Source organism: Culicoides brevitarsis, chromosome 1 (assembly GCF_036172545.1).
Source record: "Culicoides brevitarsis isolate CSIRO-B50_1 chromosome 1, AGI_CSIRO_Cbre_v1, whole genome shotgun sequence".
NCBI lineage: Eukaryota > Metazoa > Arthropoda > Insecta > Diptera > Ceratopogonidae > Culicoides > Culicoides brevitarsis.
The window spans coordinates 46,474,597-46,495,325 of NC_087085.1; the positions used below are offsets into that span (position 1 = coordinate 46,474,597).

Below are 20,729 nucleotides of genomic sequence, written 5' to 3' on the forward strand. Positions count from 1 at the left end.
TTAAAATGATATAGGTTAAAACTCGTACAGATTTACAAAAAAAAAAAAAATCAAAAGAATTGACAAGAAAAATTAGAAAAGACAAACATTTTATTTAGAATTATCATAATATATTTTATTGTTAATTTGTAGTTCGTAATGGTTTTATAGTGTTGTTACATTGAAATATTTTGCTTAATTGTAAAATAAGATGCAAGAAACATAATAAAAACGATTTATTTCATTTTTCTCAATGATTTTTTTATCCATTTGGCGTCAAATTGTTCGATTTCATCGTAAATTTTTCTACAAGGAAATGACAAGCAGAAAGACAATGTTCCTGTAAACAATTTATTGATTCATAAGAAAATAGAATAAAGGAAAATATTTTAATTTACATATCCAACAAAAGTAAGAGCATTCACTGGCATAGAGCGAAGCAAAATCATTTTTGTACCTCTTATAAGAGCTTGAATTCCGCCTCTCTGTATAATTAATACAAATGTAATAAGGAAATGAATTTTACAACATTCAAATTTTACCTTCCACACTTCTTTCGCAGTCTGTAGCATCGTTGGATGTTTGTTTGGATCTGTTTCTGCTTGCATTTTAGTTTTTACAACATCGAATGGAACTACAAACAGCCACGACATTAATCCTGCAATGGAGCCAGAAATCGCGATAAATCCAGAATAGCTACTCTTTGATACGGAATCTCTTTTTTCTACATCAAAACTATGCTCAACTATGTCTAAAAAAACATCATAAGTCGCCATGTAAATACCATACGGTAAAACATCTCGACATAATGTTGGTGTTATTCCTCTATAAAACCCATTCAATCCTTCTGTTTGAAATATATATTTTGCGTAAGCTACTGCTGGGATGCGATCTTAAAAAACAAATTAGAACAAATAATAGGTAGTTAAAGAGATGCAAAAGATGCATATATTTTGAAAGAAATATTATAGTAAACTTAAGCTCGATTTGTTTTTTTTTTTCACGTAATTTTGTTACCTGAAATTTCTTTGTTAGACCATTGTTTATCGAATTTTTGCTTCATGTTAATAAAAAGTATTTTCCAACTAATACTTTGTGACCCTAAATTTTTCAAAATATCAAAAAACACGAAAATTGTCTTTAAACTTTTGAACCTTTTCGTGTTATTCACAACTAATCAATTATCTAATTTAAAAATCGTTGCATTGATTTATTTACTACTTACATATTCTCGTTTGCAATCGTATTTTTATAAGCTCAACTGGACAAATAAGATATGATTGAATGAATCCAGCAACCATTCCCGATAAAATTACATTTTTATTCCGACGTTTTAACCTTTCTTCTTCCGATAAACTTTAATGAAATTTTAAATTAAAAACTACACATCAAAATGCATTTTTGTAAGCTTACTTCTTTTCTAAATTTCTCAAATGATTACCATACACAGCGAATACAACAGAATTGATAGCGCCATTACAAACGAGAGGAAAATGCATTCCACGGTAAAAACCATGTAACTGTTGATTAAGCATTTTGTTATAATTATGTATTGCAAAAACAAAAAAGAATAAATTAAAAATTTATGAGTACCAAAAAATTTAGTTTCCGGATGATAAAATGTTAATGAGTATTTTTACACATATTTCAGATTAACAAAGTGACAAAACGAAAATGTGTTAAATATTACAATTCGTTGTTGTTTATGATTTTATTATAAATATCATAGTGTCGCGTGCACATTCACACTTTATTTATATTTCATTCATCAAACAAAATATTAACGAATACAGCAAATCATCGAGTAACAGGTTAACTAACATTATTACAATACTATCTAAATACTATACACACAGAACATAGTTAAACAATTGTTGTTTATTTTGAGGCACGGGAGAGACATATTACTAAATAAATAGGTAAAGTTGTCGGCGACGTTGAAAAAGGATCGTCTAAGTAGTTAGTGTTAAATATTTATGATACAATTACACTTAAAAATTAGAATGAAACGCCTCTTACATGCCATCGTTCCAAATAACATGATGACATGTGAACATTTAGTCTGGTTAACGACGCATTTGATATCCACTTTTGATGACATTACAACCTTCTTACATTATATCCGTCTTTTTGTCGATGATGAAGTATATGATAGACACTTTGTCCAACTGTTGCATTTAATTTCTGTTGCCATGTTTTAATTGTATCTAAAGGATGTCCTATTAAAACACCGCAAGCTCCTACAAAAATTTTTCTTAAATAATGAATTTTATCATAAAATATGTCGATTAGCTACCTCCAAAGCAGCCTGCTACAAAGTCACAAGCTGTATCAGTCAATATTGCCATTTTTCCTTTTTAAGTACGGCTTTACTTAATTTAATATACCGTTAAACAATACGATATGTATACTATATCTATTTTAATTTTCACTGCAATATTTCTTTCGACTGAATTTTTCAAATTATGGATTATTACAGTAACACAGGTAAACTAAACGTTATCGCGATTAGTGAACAACTGAGAAAAAAATAGCGAAAGTAAATTGCGGAAATGAATGAACTGCATAAGTTGTAGTGCATTGTCAAGTCAGCGTCATCATTATCTTCGGCAGTATTTCATCTTCGTGTACAAACCCTGTATGCGACACATGGTCAAATAATTCTAATTTTATTTTAAATTGAAACACATTGAATGATAATGTTAACAATAAAAAAAAAGTTACAGGTATATAATTTATACTATATAACTACTTTTATTTTTGTGCGGAATAGAAAAATATATATAACCAATTAAACAAATTACAAAAACAGATTACAAAAACTATTTAATAAAAAACAATATTTGTTATACATTGAAAAATGTATAATAAAATAGGATTCAAACATTAAACTATTGCAATAAATTAAAAAAAAAATGCGAATTATCATTATCGTATTTTTTCATGGTCTGTGAAAATTTTGTTTTAAAAGTTTTTTTTCGATTGTACGACAATATTAATCAACCTATTAACTTATTAACAATATTTAGAATATATTCACAAACAAATGAAAGGTGTGCCTAAATTGATTAATAGATGTTAGCAAAGTAATTTTTTAAAAAATAATAATGATGATGAGCAAAAATATATAAAAATTCTCTCTCATCTCTTATCTAATGGTGAATCTGTGTAATTTTTGTGATAAAAATAGCCATACTATGGCTTATGTGTATATTACTGTGAACTCCCAAGGACTTCGTCCTAAAGAATGTATGATATACGTACCAAATGTGTTCTATGATGGAAATTTGAAGTCAAACGGTTTGTTTTTTCCCTGCTGAACTTTTCGGTTTACAAAAACCAATTGTTATCCTTATGTGTTCTTCTATGTATAACGTGTACGGTGTATTATCCTTTCGCATATATGTACACATATAAAATATATTGAATTATGCGCGCGCACTTTCACAGTCATGCATAGATAGAGAGAAGAGTGAAAGAAACAATTCAGTCAAAGAGGCACACTAAACAAGTGCGGAAGATAATCACCATCATCTCCTGAGCAAGTTAGCAATTTAAAACTCTCACAAGAGAAAAAAGAGGAAAGCTTGTCTGAAAAGTATCCCAGGCCAAATATTTTCCTTGAAGAACATCAAATATCAAATAATTATCTTTTCTATAATATGATATTCGAAGCTATAAAATAGTTTTACAAAAATTTACATATAAAAGTGAAGAGGAATAATGGAATAAAAAGATAAAATTGAAAAAAAAAAGAAAATCAAAATCAAAAGGTACATATATATGTAGACACTATGGAGCCATGATTTATGTGTGAGAAATAATAAAGAAACGGAGGAAAATCAAATAAATTTTATTTACCATAACGATAATTATCTAAGTAAATATATATATAAATATATAAGGAATCAAATTGAATAACAAAATATATTAATGTGTAATTTTTTAGTGTGTGTGTAAAATATCAGCAAGTACGACAACGAGAGAATGAAATAAAATATCAGCAGAAACTTTCTCTTGGTTTTTGACAAGAAAATATATTGCATCAGTAGAATTGAATTATCGAAATACAACAAGAGACAATGTTCCAAATTTCAATATGTAGACTATTTTTTTCAACTATAATTGATTTTCTTTGATTTACATCAAGGAACTTAACCATATGCATCATGTTGCCGTAAATCTAAAGAATTTCAAAGAAGTATTTAATTGATTTGTTGAATGAAAACCATTTAAATTTTCATCAAGAAAGTTTTTAGTTTCAGGAATAATATATAAAATAGAAAGTGTATAACACGACATTTAATATATACATACAGATCTTACTGTATTTTATATACGCATATAATATATAAATATATATATTTAAAAGTGAAAATCTAATTAATTTTTAATAATATGAAATAAATACAGTGCTACAGCTCTAAAATTTTCAGCAATAAAGCAATAAATAAAGAATTTTAAATTGTCAACTGTAAAACAATTGAAAACGTCCGTTCAATATAATCCTTCCTCATTATTAAAAAAGTGTATAATACCCACCTAATTTTTTCAACTATACTAAAAAGGATACAGAAAGATAAATGACAAATGCTTGTAATAAAATAAATAAGAAAAATTGGGTATATGATAGAAAAACCAAACAGAAGCAATACAGTTAGAGCAAAAAACTGTAACATCACAAATTAGTGAAAAATCGTAAAATATAAAAATACGAAAAATAAATTTCTCATGTCCCATCGTTGTTCAGGCTATATTTTATTTTCTTATGCCCTTCATTGCTGTACCGAATAACTAAAACATTTTTTACATGTAAGTATTTTTAAGCTAAAAACTTTAATTCTATATTTAATGTGTGTGCCTAATTTTTCGTTTTTTTTTAATTTTTCTAAAAATATATTTAAATTTTATATGTCATACAAAATATATTTACATATATATACAAACATTGATTGCTTGTTTAGTTATTTTCAAAAGTAAAAGAGCAAATAGAATAAGAATATCAAATAAATAAATAAAAAGAAAAAACTTTAGTTTCATGTACATAGCTTACTGCAAACAGAACTACTCAAAAATCATACGAAAAATCTTCTTTTTTATTACAATCTCGAAAAACAAAAAAAAAATGGTAGTGAAAGTGATTAGGTTTGAGTAAATGGAAATAGATAAAGTTCAGATATTTCAAATATGAAACCGTGTAGGACATCCTGTTTGTTTTCCATATAAGACACACGAAATTCATAAAATTTACAACAGTGTGTGATACCTGATGCCGTGCCAACTTTCTTTATTTTTCATACATTTTTTTTTATTATTTTTCATATTACATTACACACATATTTTTGGCATATAAATAACACTAAAATAAATAAAATAGAAAGAACGACACACCTTCACGGTAAGGCTGAGTTCCATACATCGTTTCATAAAAATATAAGTTTCACTTTTGCGTTTCGTTTATGAATGTGTCGTTCTGTAGAAAACAAATATAGCCGTCTACACTAAACAATACAAGGATGGAAATTACGAAAGTAATAATTTATTCATACGTGTGCGTGTCTGTATCTATTTATCAATTCGTTGTTGTTGAAAGGAAAATAATTGGGCAAAATAGATGATGAGTATATATGCAAATGAAAAAAAAAATCATAAAACTCAACCAAGTCGCGAGATAAAACGAGTATACGATGAATTGAATACTGCTATTTACGAAGGAATTTAAACTTTTAGAATTAACCTGCTATTATTATAGATCACAAGAAATATCAATTCCATTAAATTAAAAAAAAAAAAATTTTTATAAATGAATAACAAACGTTCAAATAAATATTTGAATTCAAATTGATGAATTACGTTCTTATGCAATGTAGAAGTTTTAAAAAATTCAGAAACTGATATTATATATTATTATATTTTGTAAAACGACGAAACATGTTTAAAAGTGATGATGATACAGCTTTTCCAATTAAGCTTTTAGCAATCATTAGCTTGTTAGATTGAATATAAAAAAAAACTTCTCGTGAAATAAAACGTTTTCATTCTGTTTTATGTATGCTATATAAATGATACGTATTATGTATAATGTGTGCTAAATCAAATAACAACAGATTTGCGATGGGGGGAGTGAGTAAAACAGATATATAAGTTTTCTTAAAGAAATCTACCTAACAGAAAGTTTATGAAAGTATAGACAAAAACTAAAAGCTTTGAACATATGGCGCCAAACTTTGTTGTCTAGTCGACAAGAACATTGTGTATTGAATATTAAGATAGCATAACATGGTAATATTTTTGGCTAAAAGAAATTATTAATACCTAAAACATTTTTATATAAAATAGGTTTTTGTAAAAAACAACTATTGGACCATTGCCCAAGTTTTGTAACAAATTTATTTAATTATTCTTTTTGTCTTTATTCGATAATATCTCATCTGCTTTGCCAAAAGTTTTATAAAAATTTTCTTGTTGCTTTTTTTATATTATATTACAAATAAAGTAAGAGTAATAACGATTTACAATTGTTAAAGTAAAAAAGATAAATAAAGTTTGAAAGATATTAGTTCGTGTAGAAATTTAAAAAGAAAAATGTTTTTAAAATGCATACCTAATCTTAAATTAAAAACTAAATTCTAATTTTACAGAAGATTTTAACGGAACAAAGTTTATAATTTTTATTATTTTATTTCCATCAAATTGAAAAAAAACAATGTAGTTAAGAAATATAAAACTTATTGTTATTTAAACAGCAAGCGTTTCAAATTATATTAATTCAGTATTCAGTAAATTCATTGTAAAGTATTTTAGTTTTTTGGTTACGACTCTTAAAAAAAGGACTGCTTTTATCTGCTGTTTTTTTTAGCCTCAAATCAAACATTTTTTCACTAATCCTCCCATTCATCGACGTTATCCGTACTTTCATCACTATCATCTTCAGAATCTGATCGCATTACGTTTCCTCTTTGTTCAAGAGCTTTTTTTAATGCAATGGCCAAAGCATCTGAATGAGTAAGATCCTCATTAGTAGACAAAGTAGAATGATTAGATATGATGCGATCCTCTGTAGAACGCAATTTAGTTCCTTGTCTTATTTCGGCGAGAAGATCATTTCGACCGTTATTTTCTTTCTTATCGACTACTTTTTTAAGTTGTGTTCCTTTTCTAATGCTTTCTAAAAGTGCTGAACGTTCATCTGATTGTTGATGGTTTTCATTTGTCATTGTTAATGGAGGCAAAGGCGGCGGAGGAGGGAAATTTGGAGGATTGTTTGCATGTTCAATAAGAGGATCTTTGTTTTCTCTTGCTGGAGGAGGAGGAGGAGGTGCAATACGATTTGGCTTTTTTAATACAATTTGTGATTGACGCTTCGGAACAGGAGGTAATGTTTGTTCTGATTTAATTGACTCAATAACTTTATTCTCCTGAATGAAGTCTAGAATAAATGCTTTTGTTTTACGATTATTGAGAAGCTGCTCGGATACACCTGCTTTTTCTAAAAATGGCTTTAAAACCTCTTCATCATCGCCTTTAAATTCAAAACCTTTATACGAATCCCATCCAACGTGTGTTAAATGTTGAAATCCTGTCGGCGTCCCAATATCTCCTTTTGTAATTTTCTTCACGTTTTTCTTCGTAACTTTGACTGTTTTGTTTTCAATTGGTTTTGTCATTGTTGCATAGTTAATATTAGTGCTTATATTATGTTTCGTCTTTCTCAAAGTAACTGAGTAAGTATCGTCATTTGTTTGAGGATTAAAGGGCGTTCCTCGTCTTTTTGAACGTCTTATGCGATTATCAATTTGCATTTTCAAGCACTCAAAGTATCGCAATGCTTCGTCATCTTCCACGAAGTTGAGCGATATAAGCCTATCGTTACCCTCAAACGTCAACAAGTACGAACGTGGATGATTCACAACAAATGGATCATACATTTCATGTTCCCATACAAGATCCTCGGAATCTAGACAATACATTTGCAAAAAATAGGATTTCCTAATATAATCTTTTACAAAACATAATACTCCCGTATGACGTTTTATCCATATTGAATGAGCGGGTGGTTCTGTGGAAAAAATTTGCGCAACAGCAGTTGATAAAGTTATTTTTTTAGATCCTAATAAACTAAAGAGTTTAGAATTTTCTTCATCTGTTAATGATGTGCTTGGTTGATTCGATAACTTTTCTCCTTCAATAGAAACTTTATTTTTCGACGCCATATCAAAAAACTAATCTGTTAAAAGAGCAAATATTTCAATAACTGAAGCTAAAAAGTATCAAAAAGGTTAAGACAAACGTTATCTTATCGTTTTGAAACTCTGATAATGAAACCTTATCATTTGTTCGTGTACTTTTAACTATCAATGTAAAATATAAAAGTTAATAAATTTTTCTAAATTGTTTGTTAATGGCAGTTTTCGTATTTCCATATATTTTTTTGTTTTTCGTACCTGAAAAAGGCCCATTGTCTGATACCCTAACGAGAAATTATCGAAAATTTGTCAAAATGATAAACGAGTAGGTACTAAACGACAGTAAACTTTCCAAAAAAATTATATCAGGGCATAAAATTCCTCGACTTGAACAAGAATTCTTGCGACAGGGGCTCAAATTTGATAAAAATGACAAAGACTTATATTATTCGGACATAAAAGTTAGCATTTTTCATAGCCAAGAAACTTTCGAAAAAAAAAATTCAAATTTTTTGAAATCTATCATGTATCTGTTCAGTAATTGAATTTGAAGAACTTTTATGTAAGCTTTTATTTGCTTAATTTTGACATTCGGAACGAAAATATACCAACAAATTTGCTTGCTAATTTATTGTACTTTTCTTTTGAAGTTTTCACACTAAAAAAAATAAAAACAAAGATACAGTAAAAATTACTTTAATGCTTAACTACGACATCAATGACTTACGACCTTCAACATTAACTACTTCCGGTTGATTTCCTTCAATTTATATGTCTATCGTATATAACATATGTCTATGCTATAATAATACTTTGAAAATTATGTCAAGGATACAGCAAAGTTGAGGAACTCCATGATAAATTATAAATAAGCGTAAGAAAATTTTATAAACTTTTCATTCTGTTTTTTTATATCTTTCATTCGTTACCTTTTTCTCTCATTTGCATAATAAACTAATTAAACGAACGAACACGTGTCAAGTGTTAGTGTAATTTTATGACATATAGAACTTCAGTTTCCTTTAAATAGCGTAAATACTCGAATGATACTAAAGCGTTAAGACTCTTTTGTTTTAATCAGAGTGCTTTACAGTATACCATTTGTATAATATGATTTTAGTTTATCCCTTGAGACTTTTCACATACATTAAACATCATTTTTACTTGATGAAGCATTACAGATAATTACATTGTTTAGTAGTTGTCGTGTCTACGTCTTCATTAATATTTTATTGCAAAATAATTACGATGTGCACTTATTTCGGCAATTTTTATGCAAACATTGTTATTTGAAGTTAAGAAGAAAATTTAAACAGATTTAAAAAAGAATTATTACTTTCAAGTACCATTTAATTTTAATAATTGTGAATTTTGAAAAATTCATCCTTTTTTCAAACTAAAAACTTTTTTTCACACTTTTTTGAATGACTTAAAATCTAAATTAAAAAACATTTTTTTTTTCACCAAAATATACTTAAATATTATGACTGGTCTTAAAATATTAGAAAATATAAAAAGTTTTCAGTTGTCTGTTAAGGTTTACTTTGAACGATTTTTTCTATTTTTCTCGTCATCGTCAATAAATCATTCAGTTGAGATATAATTCATTTCCTCATTAAGAAACACAAACGGAGTATTTTTATGTTTTTTTTTTATCAATGTTTCAAAAAAACTTTTGATACATTATTTATTTAAATTTTTAATATACTAAAAAGCAATATATTTTTAATAAATATTGAATAAAATGAAATAACATTGTGAAAAATTACACAATTTTGAAATATTTTCTAAATACATTTTAATTATATTTAGCATAAATACCTTGAAATAATTTTGAGTATGTTTGACATCTTCACATCAAGAGTACATTTATTTTTTTTTTAACTTTCTCTAATTTTCTTAAAAATAATCATTGAAATCCTTTGTGAAAACTTTCTGTTAGTTATCCATATTTCATCAATATTGTGTCTTAGTTTATCTATTTAGCTTAACACAAGTGTGATTGTGATGATTCAAGCTTTATATTTAAAGTTGAGTGTGCATGTTTTTTTCAAATGTATATAGTTAATATTTTACTCTTAGAAATAGAACTTTTCTTTTGAAAAAATTTTATTCTTCATAGAAACAGCACTTTAAATATTCAAATCAAGTTTTCTTTCGAAGAATAAAATGTAACAATTTCAAACAAAAAGAATATAAATATAACATGACCTTTCATCTTATTTTGTATATATACAGAAATGTTAACAGTTGACAGCACTCTTACATATAACAATAAATAAGGATAACAACATAAGATACGAATGGAGTAGTAAAACAACAACAACAACAACAATTAGAGAGTGTATAAAAGTAAAATTTTTAAGATCAAGTTAAAAAAAAATCATAAAAAGTACACCTATTTATTGCTTGCGAGTGCAATATTTGTAATATAATTAGATAAATATATGAAGCATTGTATAAAAAGCTAATTGGCAAAAAAGACTATCAAAAAATAAAATGGCGACACCCCCAGATTCTCCAGGAATTGAAGAAGTCGTGTACGAATTAGAGCCAACAAGGGTAAACATATATTATAAGATTCAAACATATAATTTTATTGTCAAAACTATTCAGATTATATGAAATTTTATGTTTTTTTTTTCTTTTTCAGGTACCTAAACCGATTCCTGTAGCCTTAGATGACTTATGTAGGCAAACAAAATTTACAAGACAAGAAATTCGTGTAATGTACCGTGGATTTAAGACAGTACGTTAAATATTTTACAATGCAAACATTTTTCCAATTTTCGTTCTTTTTGTAGGAATGTCCCGAAGGCGTTGTACATGAAGACTCGTTTAAAGATATTTATGCCAAATTTTTTCCGCATGGAAGTAAGTTTTATAGTATTCAAAATTAATATAAAAAAAAAAGAATATTTCAATTTAAATATCAAAAGTTATGCGACAGATATGTAATACTTTTTCTAATATTTTTTCATCGATCAGATTCCAGCATTTATGCTCATTATGTTTTCAAAGCATTTGACGTGAATTGTAATGGAGCTATCAGCTTTCGTGATTTATTGGTTACACTTTCGACGTTATTACGTGGCTCAGTTTATGAAAGATTACGATGGACTTTTAAACTATATGATTTAAATGGCGATGGATGTATTAGTAGAGGAGAATTGGGTGAAGTCATATCGGCAGTACATGAGCTTATGGGAAGACGACCAAGTCAACCAGATGACGATGTTAAAGCGAGAGAGCAGGTGCTGTTTTTTAATGTTTACTATTTTATTTTTTTAAGTACAATATTCTTAATTCAAAATGTAGGTCGAAAGAGTATTTAAAAAGCTGGACTTAAATCAAGATGGCGTTATTACAATTGAAGAATTTCTTGAAGCATGTCTAAAAGACGATGTAGTAACAAAATCCTTACAAATGTTTGATACTGGGCTCTGATGACGATCAGCAAGCATCAAATTATCGTCACGCAAAAACTCAGATAACATATCGCTAATCAATTTGTAAAAAATCGCTCCAATTAACATCCAGAATTCTCTTTTTGAATTCAAAACTGTTTGTCAGCACCTTTATCTGCAAAGAAAACTTATATAATATTTATAAATCAATATTCTAAAAAATACAAATGAAGAAGCAAAAACAATCTAACACCAAATAAATAACAAAAAGATGACACAAAAGTTAGTGAGAAAATTATATGAAAAATAAAAATTGCCGTCAATTAACATTGATTGAAAAAAATCTTGTCATCTGGTCAAGAAAATGAATCAAAAGCTCGCTCAAAAGTGAATACTTTTTATAATTTAAAAAATCTGTGTATTCAAACTCAAGAACTTAATATCATGATGAAACGATAAAAAATGTAAAACATTGCTAAATTTACAACGAAGAATGAATCCAATAGAATCAACTAAATGACAGTTTAAGGAAAAGGATATTCAAGTTTAATGTTTATTTTTTTTTTTTTTTTCAAATGATAAAGAAGAATATAATTTATTTAGTGAAAAATGGTAAAGTTTTTAGTAGTTTTCTTTTATCACGCAACACATAATTTCATTGTGCATTGTTCAAGTCAGTTGGATAATAAAAAAATTGTTATAATGAACTTGGTCATCGTTAGCTGCTAAAGATAACATCAGATGGATAATATCATTGCAGAAAAAATGTCAAAAAGGATCATTATTATTATATAATTAATAATATACTTTTCGTTAACATGAAAAAGTAATTGTCTTACTCCATTGAAATTATTCCATATAAGATTATTATTGAATTTTCGTGACAAAATATAATTATTTATATTATGTTTCATACTGCGTAGATACATTAAATAATGAAATTCCGTCTCATAGTTATTAACATTTGAACAGCGTAAAAGAACAGAAAAATTTTATTTTCAATCAGATTTTCAACGAGAAGATTTAGTATTTATTCAGTCAAATTGGAATCAAAGTTCAAGGGAAAAGGTTGACAATCAGTTCTATTATTTCTCATCATTTATTAACAATAAAGAAAATATACACAAATAAAACGTGGATATATAAACTTATAAAGCAAATGCTAATAATAGTAAAATAATAGTATAGGATAAATAAATAATAAAGATAATGTGAACAACAAAAACGTGTCTATCTTATGCAGTATTATATTAATTAAGTACTATTCACCATCATTAACATTATCATTGATAATTAAAATAGAAAAATAATAATAAAATTGTACCTGGATTCATTATTGTATTATATTAAATTCAATCACCATAAAATATAGTAAAAAAAGATTTTAATGGAAAATAACATACAATATAATCAAAAACAAGGAATTGTCCTCCGAAACAGTCTGTCAACATCTGTATCATTATTTTATTACAAATATATACAACCGAAAATATTAGAAATGTTGTCCATTTTTGAGAAGATATATAAATATTTTTGGTCAGTCTTGTTGAAATAGTTGAAAAACTGATGACAAAATGATACACATAAAGAACTAACTACTTACCATTGCCACTTTATCCGTTTTACAGGAGTACATAGAATATTATCTTAATATTGATATTTAAAATTAAATTGAGCATTGTTACTCACTTACATGTAAATGTATATAAAAAATTAGGTACATGTTCTTCATGTTTTTAACGAGAAATACATTTTTAACAAACCTTTTTATCATACCCACCAATTAGAAGTATTTATAACATTAATTATTAAAAAACATATTTGAACAGTTGAATTTTGTTAATTTTTAAAAAATAAAAAAAAGCAACTTAAGATTTTTTGAAGTTGCTCAATAGCGTACGAATGAATTGAGTCAAGTTAATACTTAAATAAATAATCAAATACGAATTTGAATTTCATAAATGTATTCAAAGCCATTTGCCCTTATATTTCTTAATTTATAGTTATATTTTTGATAAGGCTATGAATTAAAAATAATATAAAAACACAGGGACAAAATTACTCTATCCCTTTTTTAATCTTTGAATGATTAACATTGAACGAAACTTTGACAACAAAATATTGAAAAGTAACCTAAAATTGTGTCTTGCGAAAAAATTGAATTTCAATTTCATTATTGTCACGATTAAACGAAAAGTAAATTATAATGTTTATTTTAGCTATAGCTTTCCTAAAAAAAACAACTTTTTCACAATATTTATATTTTCTAATGAATAAAAAATTGCTAAAAATAAATATCATAAGAGAATAAAAATACTTAACTGTTAAATTCCAGTTAAATTGTTATTATAAACTTATTTGAAGTATTTTCAACAGTTGTAGGTAACTGTTTTTAAAGAATAAAACAAGTACATATAAAAATAAATATTAGTTAGGAACAATATAGGAAAAGTTTTTCTATGTTTTAATCAAACACTCAAAAAGTTAGAAATATTATAACATCGTAAAAATTGTACATCGACGTAAATAAATTTAAATTAGACAAGGCAAATAAATAAAAATTAATTCAAGTCTATGTCTATAATATTATTCACACTATTGAACAAAAAAAAAACAAATCACAGAAAAAACGAAAAATTGAAATTAATGGATTTTAATTAAAATTGTTCACAAAATGTCATATTGTTAATTATATAACAGCCAAAGGTTACATTTTATTATAATTATAAATATTAATTTACCAAATAATTACTCAAAATTTTATGAAGAAATATAAATAAAATTGACAACAACGTTTAAGTAAATAAATAAATTAAATGTGTTCAAAAAACATGCAGTTATCTTTCATTTAATGAATTTGTGAAGCCATTTCATCTTTTTTTTTATTTTTTATTTTTACATTTGTTACTTCTTGCAGGTAGTAATAATTTAATGTTTTATTCTATAAAGTCTGGATTTTATTCAATGTTATCGAAACCATTGTTCTATTTGATATTCAGATAGTCAGGCAAACGCTTAATTTCTGTTTTTGTCGCTTTTAAAGCAACACCTTCGGGCAAATTTCTCTCAATATACTCCAAAAACGTATCAAGTGTGGATCCCGTCAACTTATGAAAAGTCATGTATCTAAAATATGTTCGAACTTCATATTGTACTCGATGTTTTTTGTGAACATGAGCTGATCGCAACAATGTCAAACGAGCTTTTTCTGGTTTTCGGAGAGCAAAACTAAAATATTTTAATAAAATAAAATATTTATACCAATTAGAACATGAGTAAGTATTTCTTACCAATTTCCAATTTCGATTCCTAAATTATTGGCTGTCATTGTAGTGAACTCTGAATAACTTTTCATCACTGCTTGATCGTGGGCTCTCAACTCAATCTCAAGTTTACTGAATAATTTGTCTTCTTCCAATGGAACTGTTATTTTTTCTACTTTTGCAGGCTCTGTGCTCAGAAATTTGTTAAACTGTCTCGTGCCTATCAAACTTTGTGTAAGAAAACGACAAGACGATGCTTTAAGAATATTCTAAAATAACAAAAATATAAAGAATTATATTGGCTATCAAATGTCAAGCAAAATACTCACCGACAACATGTTGAAATATGTTTTTAATGCAAATCTTTTTTCTTTTTAACAATAATTATTTTTTTATGTTGAATGAAACGAACTCTCTTTTTGCTTATTCGAGATTTAAGAACGATTTCGAACGTCAAAAAGTTGTGTGTTTCATTCGATTGAAGACAGACAACAAGGCTGAATCGACTTCTTAAAGGTCCTGTTCTTTTGTATTTTTCAACGAATTTTCTTTATTTCTCCCTCTCAAAATGAGCTCTGTTACAGAGCCCTTCGCTGACAACCATCACGATGGAGTAGCAGCTGATCAACTCGTTGATGAAGAGCGTAAAAACTTCTTGTTAATTCTTGCTGCATTCCGGTTGTACAAGTTAGTAATTTATTATTACCCTTTTCAAATTGCTTGGCAACCCATTAAACCCCGCTATTTATTAATTTTTTTCAGAACAACATCCATGATCAGTGTAGATCAACGAGAGATGTACATGAACTCGCTGAGTAAGAATCACCAATATTTGCTTTCGAAATACAGAGAGAGCTTGCACAAAATACGTGATGCAATTTTAACAAACTACCAAGTAATTAATGTGATGGTAAAGACCATTGACCAATTGTTCCTGAATGACAATGAATCAACATATCGTGATAACAACGGCGAGTTCGGAGTAAAGGTAGGTCAGAACGAAATTGAACGTGTTCAAGTCACACTAAAACAAATTGCAAGAGATTGGAGTGCAGATGGCGAAATGGAACGACAACAATGTTACCAACCTATAATCGATGAAGTTACAAGACTTTTCCCACCGAATGACACAGATGTCGAAAATGTACGAATTCTCGTTCCCGGCGCCGGTCTTGGGCGCCTCATGTATGAGCTTTCATATATTGGATACTTTTGTGAAGGCAATGAATTTTCGCTTTTTATGCTGATTGCATCCAACTTTATTTTAAATAGATGTTTAATTGAAAACGAATACAAATTATATCCTTATGTGCATCAATATGTGAATAATTTGAATCGAGGCGATCAAACACGAGCAATCACATTTCCAGATGTCAGTCCAACACAACGCCCGCCAAAGAAAGGAACAATGAATATGGTTGCAGGAGACTTTTTAGAAATCTATAAGGAAGCAGACTATTGGGACTGTGTCGCTACTTGCTTCTTTATTGACTGCGCAAATAACATTGTCGATTTTATTGAGACTATTTACAAGTAAGATTTGTCTAACAAATTATTTTTAAATTTACATATATTATACAAAAAAATGTTTGCTTTATCAACAGTATACTTAAACCAAATGGCGTTTGGGTCAATTTAGGACCTTTATTATATCATTACAGTGATGTAATGGGAGAACATAGTATTGAACCCACTTTTGAAGATATTTGTCATATTATGAAGCAAGTTGGATTTGTAATTGAGGTAATTTTGATTGTTATTGTCTGCTTCATACTTACCTAATTTTTATTTTTTTTATAGAAATGTGCAACTGGAGTTCGCACACTATACAGTCAAAATCCAAAGTCGATGCACAAAAGCGAATATGAGAGTGTTTTCTTTACTTGTCGCAAATCAGCTCAAAAATCTGAATGCAATGGTAACAGCAATAAACAAATGAATGGACACACAAAATAACAAGGTAACACATTTTTTTAAAAATTAACTACAATTCGTATTCAGAAATTGCACAAATAGACAAGGAGCCTGATCTAATTGAGCCATTACTGTTCCGCTTTGTTGTTTTATGAAGTTCAAATATTGTCTTCGACAACGATTCAGCTCACTCACTGTTATATCTGAACGAATTTCAACTTTCAGATTTCCATTTATCGAAATCGGACCGCAACATCCAACTTTTCGTGCAGAAGTTATTTGGGAGACGATATTCTGTGTCATCTGATCCAGTTCAAACATATAATTCGTCGCACTGAGAGGCGCCTAAAATAAAGTATTTTTTTTAATGTAACAAAAAAGTTATTCTCAAATGCCTTAAGCCATGACTATATACATATTTCTTTCATCCTACAAAAATTTTCAAATCTTGTGAAATCAATTTGATAAGATATTAATTTAGAGGTATCAAAAATTATGCTAACAATAGATATTTAATAAAATAAATATGATGAAACGAGAACTTACACTTTGAGTTGATTGATTCGGTTTTGGGGGCTTATTTTCGAACACTGCTTCATTGATTCCATGAAAATCCAACTTATCTTCCGGAAAACAAACAAAAAGAGGAGAATCCCATCTATTATTTGATTGGGGTTCTTCGAAACGTTGACAAACTAAATCGAAAATCTCTCTCGTGTACGCTACATGTGAGTTATCAAGTTTTTCAACGTCAACAGTCAAATCTTGTGTAGTTACTTTTCTCTTTTCATTGAATTGCCATGCCTGTTCCTTTGTGATTCCGCAGAATAAGGTACATTTGTTATTTCGTGTTTCCTTGCTCGCACAATACAACTCATACCGATATCCTTTAATGTAATTTCCGGCATCAAGAATAACGATATTTGTGGGTGTTAAAAGTCGCAGCGCTTCAGATTTCAGATCCGCACGACCCATTTTTTCCTTTTGTGAGCACGCGAAATAATCATTCTTTTGATGGCATGTCTTTGGAACAATATAATTTTCCGAAACAATGTGAACCTTTTTGTTAATTCCTTCAAAGTATTCCTTTAGCTCTTTTGCTCGAGTTGATTTTCCGCTACTTGGAAGGCCACATATGATTATAAGAGGCATCTTTTGTTTTTGTTCCTCAAATATTTTCAATTTCAGTTTATGATAAACATTTAATAAATAAATAAATGTAGGTACTTATTTACTAAATGTAAATATGTACAGAATAAAGGTTAAAAGTTTCAAATTGTGCACTGGATGAATGAATTAACTGTCAAAATAAAAAGAAAATAAAGTCAAATCAAAAAAAATAGGAAAATTTGTTGAAAAATGCCTGAAGAGAGACGATATCGCAGAGATCGCCAACGCAATAAGGAGAAGAAAAATCAGGATGAGGGCAAAAAAATCATCCTTGCTAAAAAAGATTCGTCAAATGCTGCTTCTAATACATTAAGCACTCAACCAAAGTTGCTTTTGAAACCGAAAGACTTGACAAGAGAAGAAACATCTCAACAAACAGCAGAAACAGAATCAGCAAAAACTACTGAATCGAGTCAGACAAGCCTAATATCCAAGAATTTCCTCAAATGAAAGAATCTATAAAGCTTCTCGGATCGGATTTTGTTTTTAATATAGAGTCGATGGCACGATTCATTCAAGAGCAAAGTAATGATTTTCTTGTTGTTGCATTTGTTGGACCTCAAAATTCAGGAAAGTCAACGCTTGCGAATTTGCTTTTAAATGCAGATCCTGAAGTTAATGAAAAAATTTTCAAAACACGTTCTCGGCAATGTTTAACGCATATTGGGCCAATAACCAAAGGCATCGACATATATATTTCCAAAGAACGTGTCATTGTGTTGGATTGTGCTCCGATTCTGTCGAATATTTCATATAAAGATTTCATTTCAAGCGAGTTAGATGACTTGAAAACATTAAGCTTCTTACTGACTGTTTGTAATATTATCGTGATTGTACAAGAAAAATACGTAAATTCGAGTATTGCTCGAATTATTCTTGCCGCCGAAATGATGAGGACACGAAACCCTCTGAATGGCACAGATGAAGAAAATTTAGCACAAATAATGCTTGTTGAGAATAAAGCACAAAACGAAAGATTAGCGGCGAAACACATGAGAGATATGAAATCTATGTATAAGACAATTTTCCAATGTTCCAAAATCAACTATTTTTTAATGGATTCTTCAAAGCCCGACGAAAAAAATACTACTGAAAATGTCAATTTTTTTGTCTTTCCTGACTTGAAGCATACCAATCAAAGTACTGTCAAGAATTCGATAAATAACTTTCGAACAAGAATCTTAATGAATAAACGTTACACAACCAAGTACCATCAAGGAACGCAGTTTAATGAAAAAATGTGGTTACAATCGCTGATCAAAACATGGGAGTCACAATGTAACAATTACTTTTTTAAAAAGTATGGAAATTTAAAAGAGAAATTCAACTTGCTCAATCATGTCTCTATCAATGATGGACTTAAATACGATAAACATGTGTACTATCCCGATGATTGAATAAATATAACGCCCCTTTTCTATGCAATTTTTGTTATCCATTTTTAGGGGGATTCTGCGCCAAGTGTGTTTGTCTCAGGTGTCAAGTATCGCTTTGGGATGAAAAATATACATAAAACACGTTTGTCCATATGAGGCTTCTTTAATTTTTTATTTTACTTAATTAGGTCGCTCCAAATTTTTGCAAATTTTTTTTTCTTTGAAAAATCGAAAATTCAATGAGATAAAAAAAATTATTTTATGGAATAACAAATACAAAAAAAAAATTTAAAATATAAAATTTTGAATTTTTCTTCTCTAAAGTTCTTTTTTCGAAGTGACTGAAAATTTATATATGTATGTACTTCAAAAGTGATTTGACAATTTTTTTCTAATTTTTGGAAATATTTTACATGATATGTTTCGAAATAAATTTCCATGCATGCAAATCAACAAAAATATTGATAAAATGCCATTTTATTCGTTTTTTTTTTAAATTTTTATTTTGAGATAAAAAAGCTCAAAATGAGTTTAGAGATGCCTAATGTTTTTCATATGTATTGATTTGATAGTTGAAATATTTACAAAAAATAAAATTAAATAAAACTATTTTATTTATTTATTCATTATCACAGATAACGTCTTATGCTTCCAACACATGATTCAAATATGCTATGTAACAAATCGCTAACTTCAAGATTTCAATTTTACTTAGTTTTTTATCGGGAGGCAATGTTGGAAGAAGTTTTCTCAGCTCTGCAAAAGCGACGTTAAAAGCTTCTACTCTAACACGTTCTCGAGTAGCGTGTGCTGTTCGATACTTTTGTGTTGCTCTTCGTCGTCGACGTCGTTCCTCTCTTGACAATCCTACCAAATCAGAGGGTTGTAAATTTCCGGTAGCTGGTGTGCTTCGACGTCGAGGCTTTGGAGCGGGAATTGGCAAAATAGGAGCCAATGGCGCAGTTGCTGTCTCGCAAGATAAACGACCATACGATTCATGACCAAGCGTAACAGATTGTGGGGTAATATGAATTCTTTCGATGTCATATACCATTTTTCTGCAAAAAAAAAATAAATTCGAATAAATATGAGGGAAAAACATGAAAAAGGGGTGAGAAACTTGATTTTGTTTTGTTTGTACAAATAATATGTTGAAGTATTTCAGTTTAATGTTATTTTTATTAACCTTATTAACGTCATCGAAAATTCGATCAATTGGAAGCAGCCTCAAGGGAACGATAAATTAAATTAACGTATAGACACTTTTGCAGAATTATTCGGCTTATTATTAATGTTTGGTTAAACAAAATGAATCAAAAGCACATTTGTTACATTACATTTTCGATAATAAACGTATTGAATAAATAAGGGAAAACCTAAATATAATTAGCTTTTATTTTTTATTTATACATAGCTAATTATTTTTTGATAATT

At 28.3% G+C, this 20,729-nt stretch overlaps 9 protein-coding genes across 12 annotated transcripts in view; 3 read left to right on the forward strand and 6 right to left on the reverse strand.

The window, feature by feature from the left end:
- Positions 1 to 20,729, reverse strand: part of LOC134827668 (large ribosomal subunit protein P2-like) — a 131,751-nt gene that overhangs the window by 4,937 nt on the left and 106,085 nt on the right. The window lies entirely within an intron of this gene.
- Positions 102 to 2,509, reverse strand: LOC134827666 (solute carrier family 25 member 45). 4 transcript variants are annotated; one of them, XM_063840425.1, is made up of 8 exons: positions 2,276 to 2,509; positions 2,095 to 2,219; positions 1,393 to 1,499; positions 1,205 to 1,335; positions 997 to 1,080; positions 522 to 871; positions 437 to 464; positions 102 to 285 (listed from the first exon to the last, which is right to left on the reverse strand). In XM_063840425.1, the coding sequence occupies exons 1-8, from the start codon at positions 2,325 to 2,327 to the stop codon at positions 242 to 244; spliced, it is 921 nt and encodes a 306-aa protein (XP_063696495.1). In that variant the 5' UTR covers positions 2,328 to 2,509; the 3' UTR covers positions 102 to 241. The 4 variants fall into 4 exon arrangements, with proteins under 4 accessions (XP_063696495.1, XP_063696493.1, XP_063696492.1 ...); XM_063840423.1 differs by having other exon boundaries at positions 102 to 319; positions 2,276 to 2,508; XM_063840422.1 differs by having other exon boundaries at positions 113 to 319; positions 378 to 464; positions 2,276 to 2,508.
- On the forward strand, positions 4,122 to 11,699 carry LOC134827052 (Kv channel-interacting protein 1). Its single transcript, XM_063839583.1, has 7 exons — positions 4,122 to 4,150; positions 4,393 to 4,791; positions 10,404 to 10,727; positions 10,819 to 10,914; positions 10,970 to 11,039; positions 11,154 to 11,419; positions 11,484 to 11,699. Exons 3-7 carry the CDS (start codon positions 10,665 to 10,667, stop codon positions 11,610 to 11,612), a joined length of 624 nt encoding a protein of 207 aa, XP_063695653.1. The 5' UTR covers positions 4,122 to 4,150; positions 4,393 to 4,791; positions 10,404 to 10,664; the 3' UTR covers positions 11,613 to 11,699.
- On the reverse strand, positions 6,547 to 8,211 carry LOC134838209 (actin nucleation-promoting factor WASL-like). The gene has a single exon (XM_063853684.1). It carries the CDS (start codon positions 8,190 to 8,192, stop codon positions 6,861 to 6,863), a length of 1,332 nt encoding a protein of 443 aa, XP_063709754.1. The 5' UTR covers positions 8,193 to 8,211; the 3' UTR covers positions 6,547 to 6,860.
- On the reverse strand, positions 14,425 to 15,301 carry LOC134827497 (small ribosomal subunit protein uS10m). The gene is made up of 3 exons (XM_063840171.1): positions 15,165 to 15,301; positions 14,863 to 15,104; positions 14,425 to 14,800 (listed from the first exon to the last, which is right to left on the reverse strand). Exons 1-3 carry the CDS (start codon positions 15,171 to 15,173, stop codon positions 14,557 to 14,559), a joined length of 495 nt encoding a protein of 164 aa, XP_063696241.1. The 5' UTR covers positions 15,174 to 15,301; the 3' UTR covers positions 14,425 to 14,556.
- On the forward strand, positions 15,310 to 17,112 carry LOC134827476 (carnosine N-methyltransferase). The gene is made up of 5 exons (XM_063840147.1): positions 15,310 to 15,522; positions 15,598 to 16,368; positions 16,440 to 16,578; positions 16,636 to 16,795; positions 16,975 to 17,112. Exons 1-4 carry the CDS (start codon positions 15,404 to 15,406, stop codon positions 16,789 to 16,791), a joined length of 1,185 nt encoding a protein of 394 aa, XP_063696217.1. The 5' UTR covers positions 15,310 to 15,403; the 3' UTR covers positions 16,792 to 16,795; positions 16,975 to 17,112.
- LOC134827484 (protein KTI12 homolog) lies at positions 16,789 to 17,993 on the reverse strand. The gene is made up of 2 exons (XM_063840159.1): positions 17,296 to 17,993; positions 16,789 to 17,094 (listed from the first exon to the last, which is right to left on the reverse strand). Exons 1-2 carry the CDS (start codon positions 17,899 to 17,901, stop codon positions 16,816 to 16,818), a joined length of 885 nt encoding a protein of 294 aa, XP_063696229.1. The 5' UTR covers positions 17,902 to 17,993; the 3' UTR covers positions 16,789 to 16,815.
- LOC134837175 (nonsense-mediated mRNA decay factor SMG9-like) lies at positions 18,050 to 19,495 on the forward strand. Its single transcript, XM_063852530.1, has one exon. The coding sequence runs from the start codon at positions 18,366 to 18,368 to the stop codon at positions 19,314 to 19,316; it is 951 nt and encodes a 316-aa protein (XP_063708600.1). The 5' UTR covers positions 18,050 to 18,365; the 3' UTR covers positions 19,317 to 19,495.
- LOC134837949 (helix-loop-helix protein 1-like) lies at positions 19,939 to 20,349 on the reverse strand. The gene has a single exon (XM_063853346.1). It carries the CDS (start codon positions 20,347 to 20,349, stop codon positions 19,939 to 19,941), a length of 411 nt encoding a protein of 136 aa, XP_063709416.1.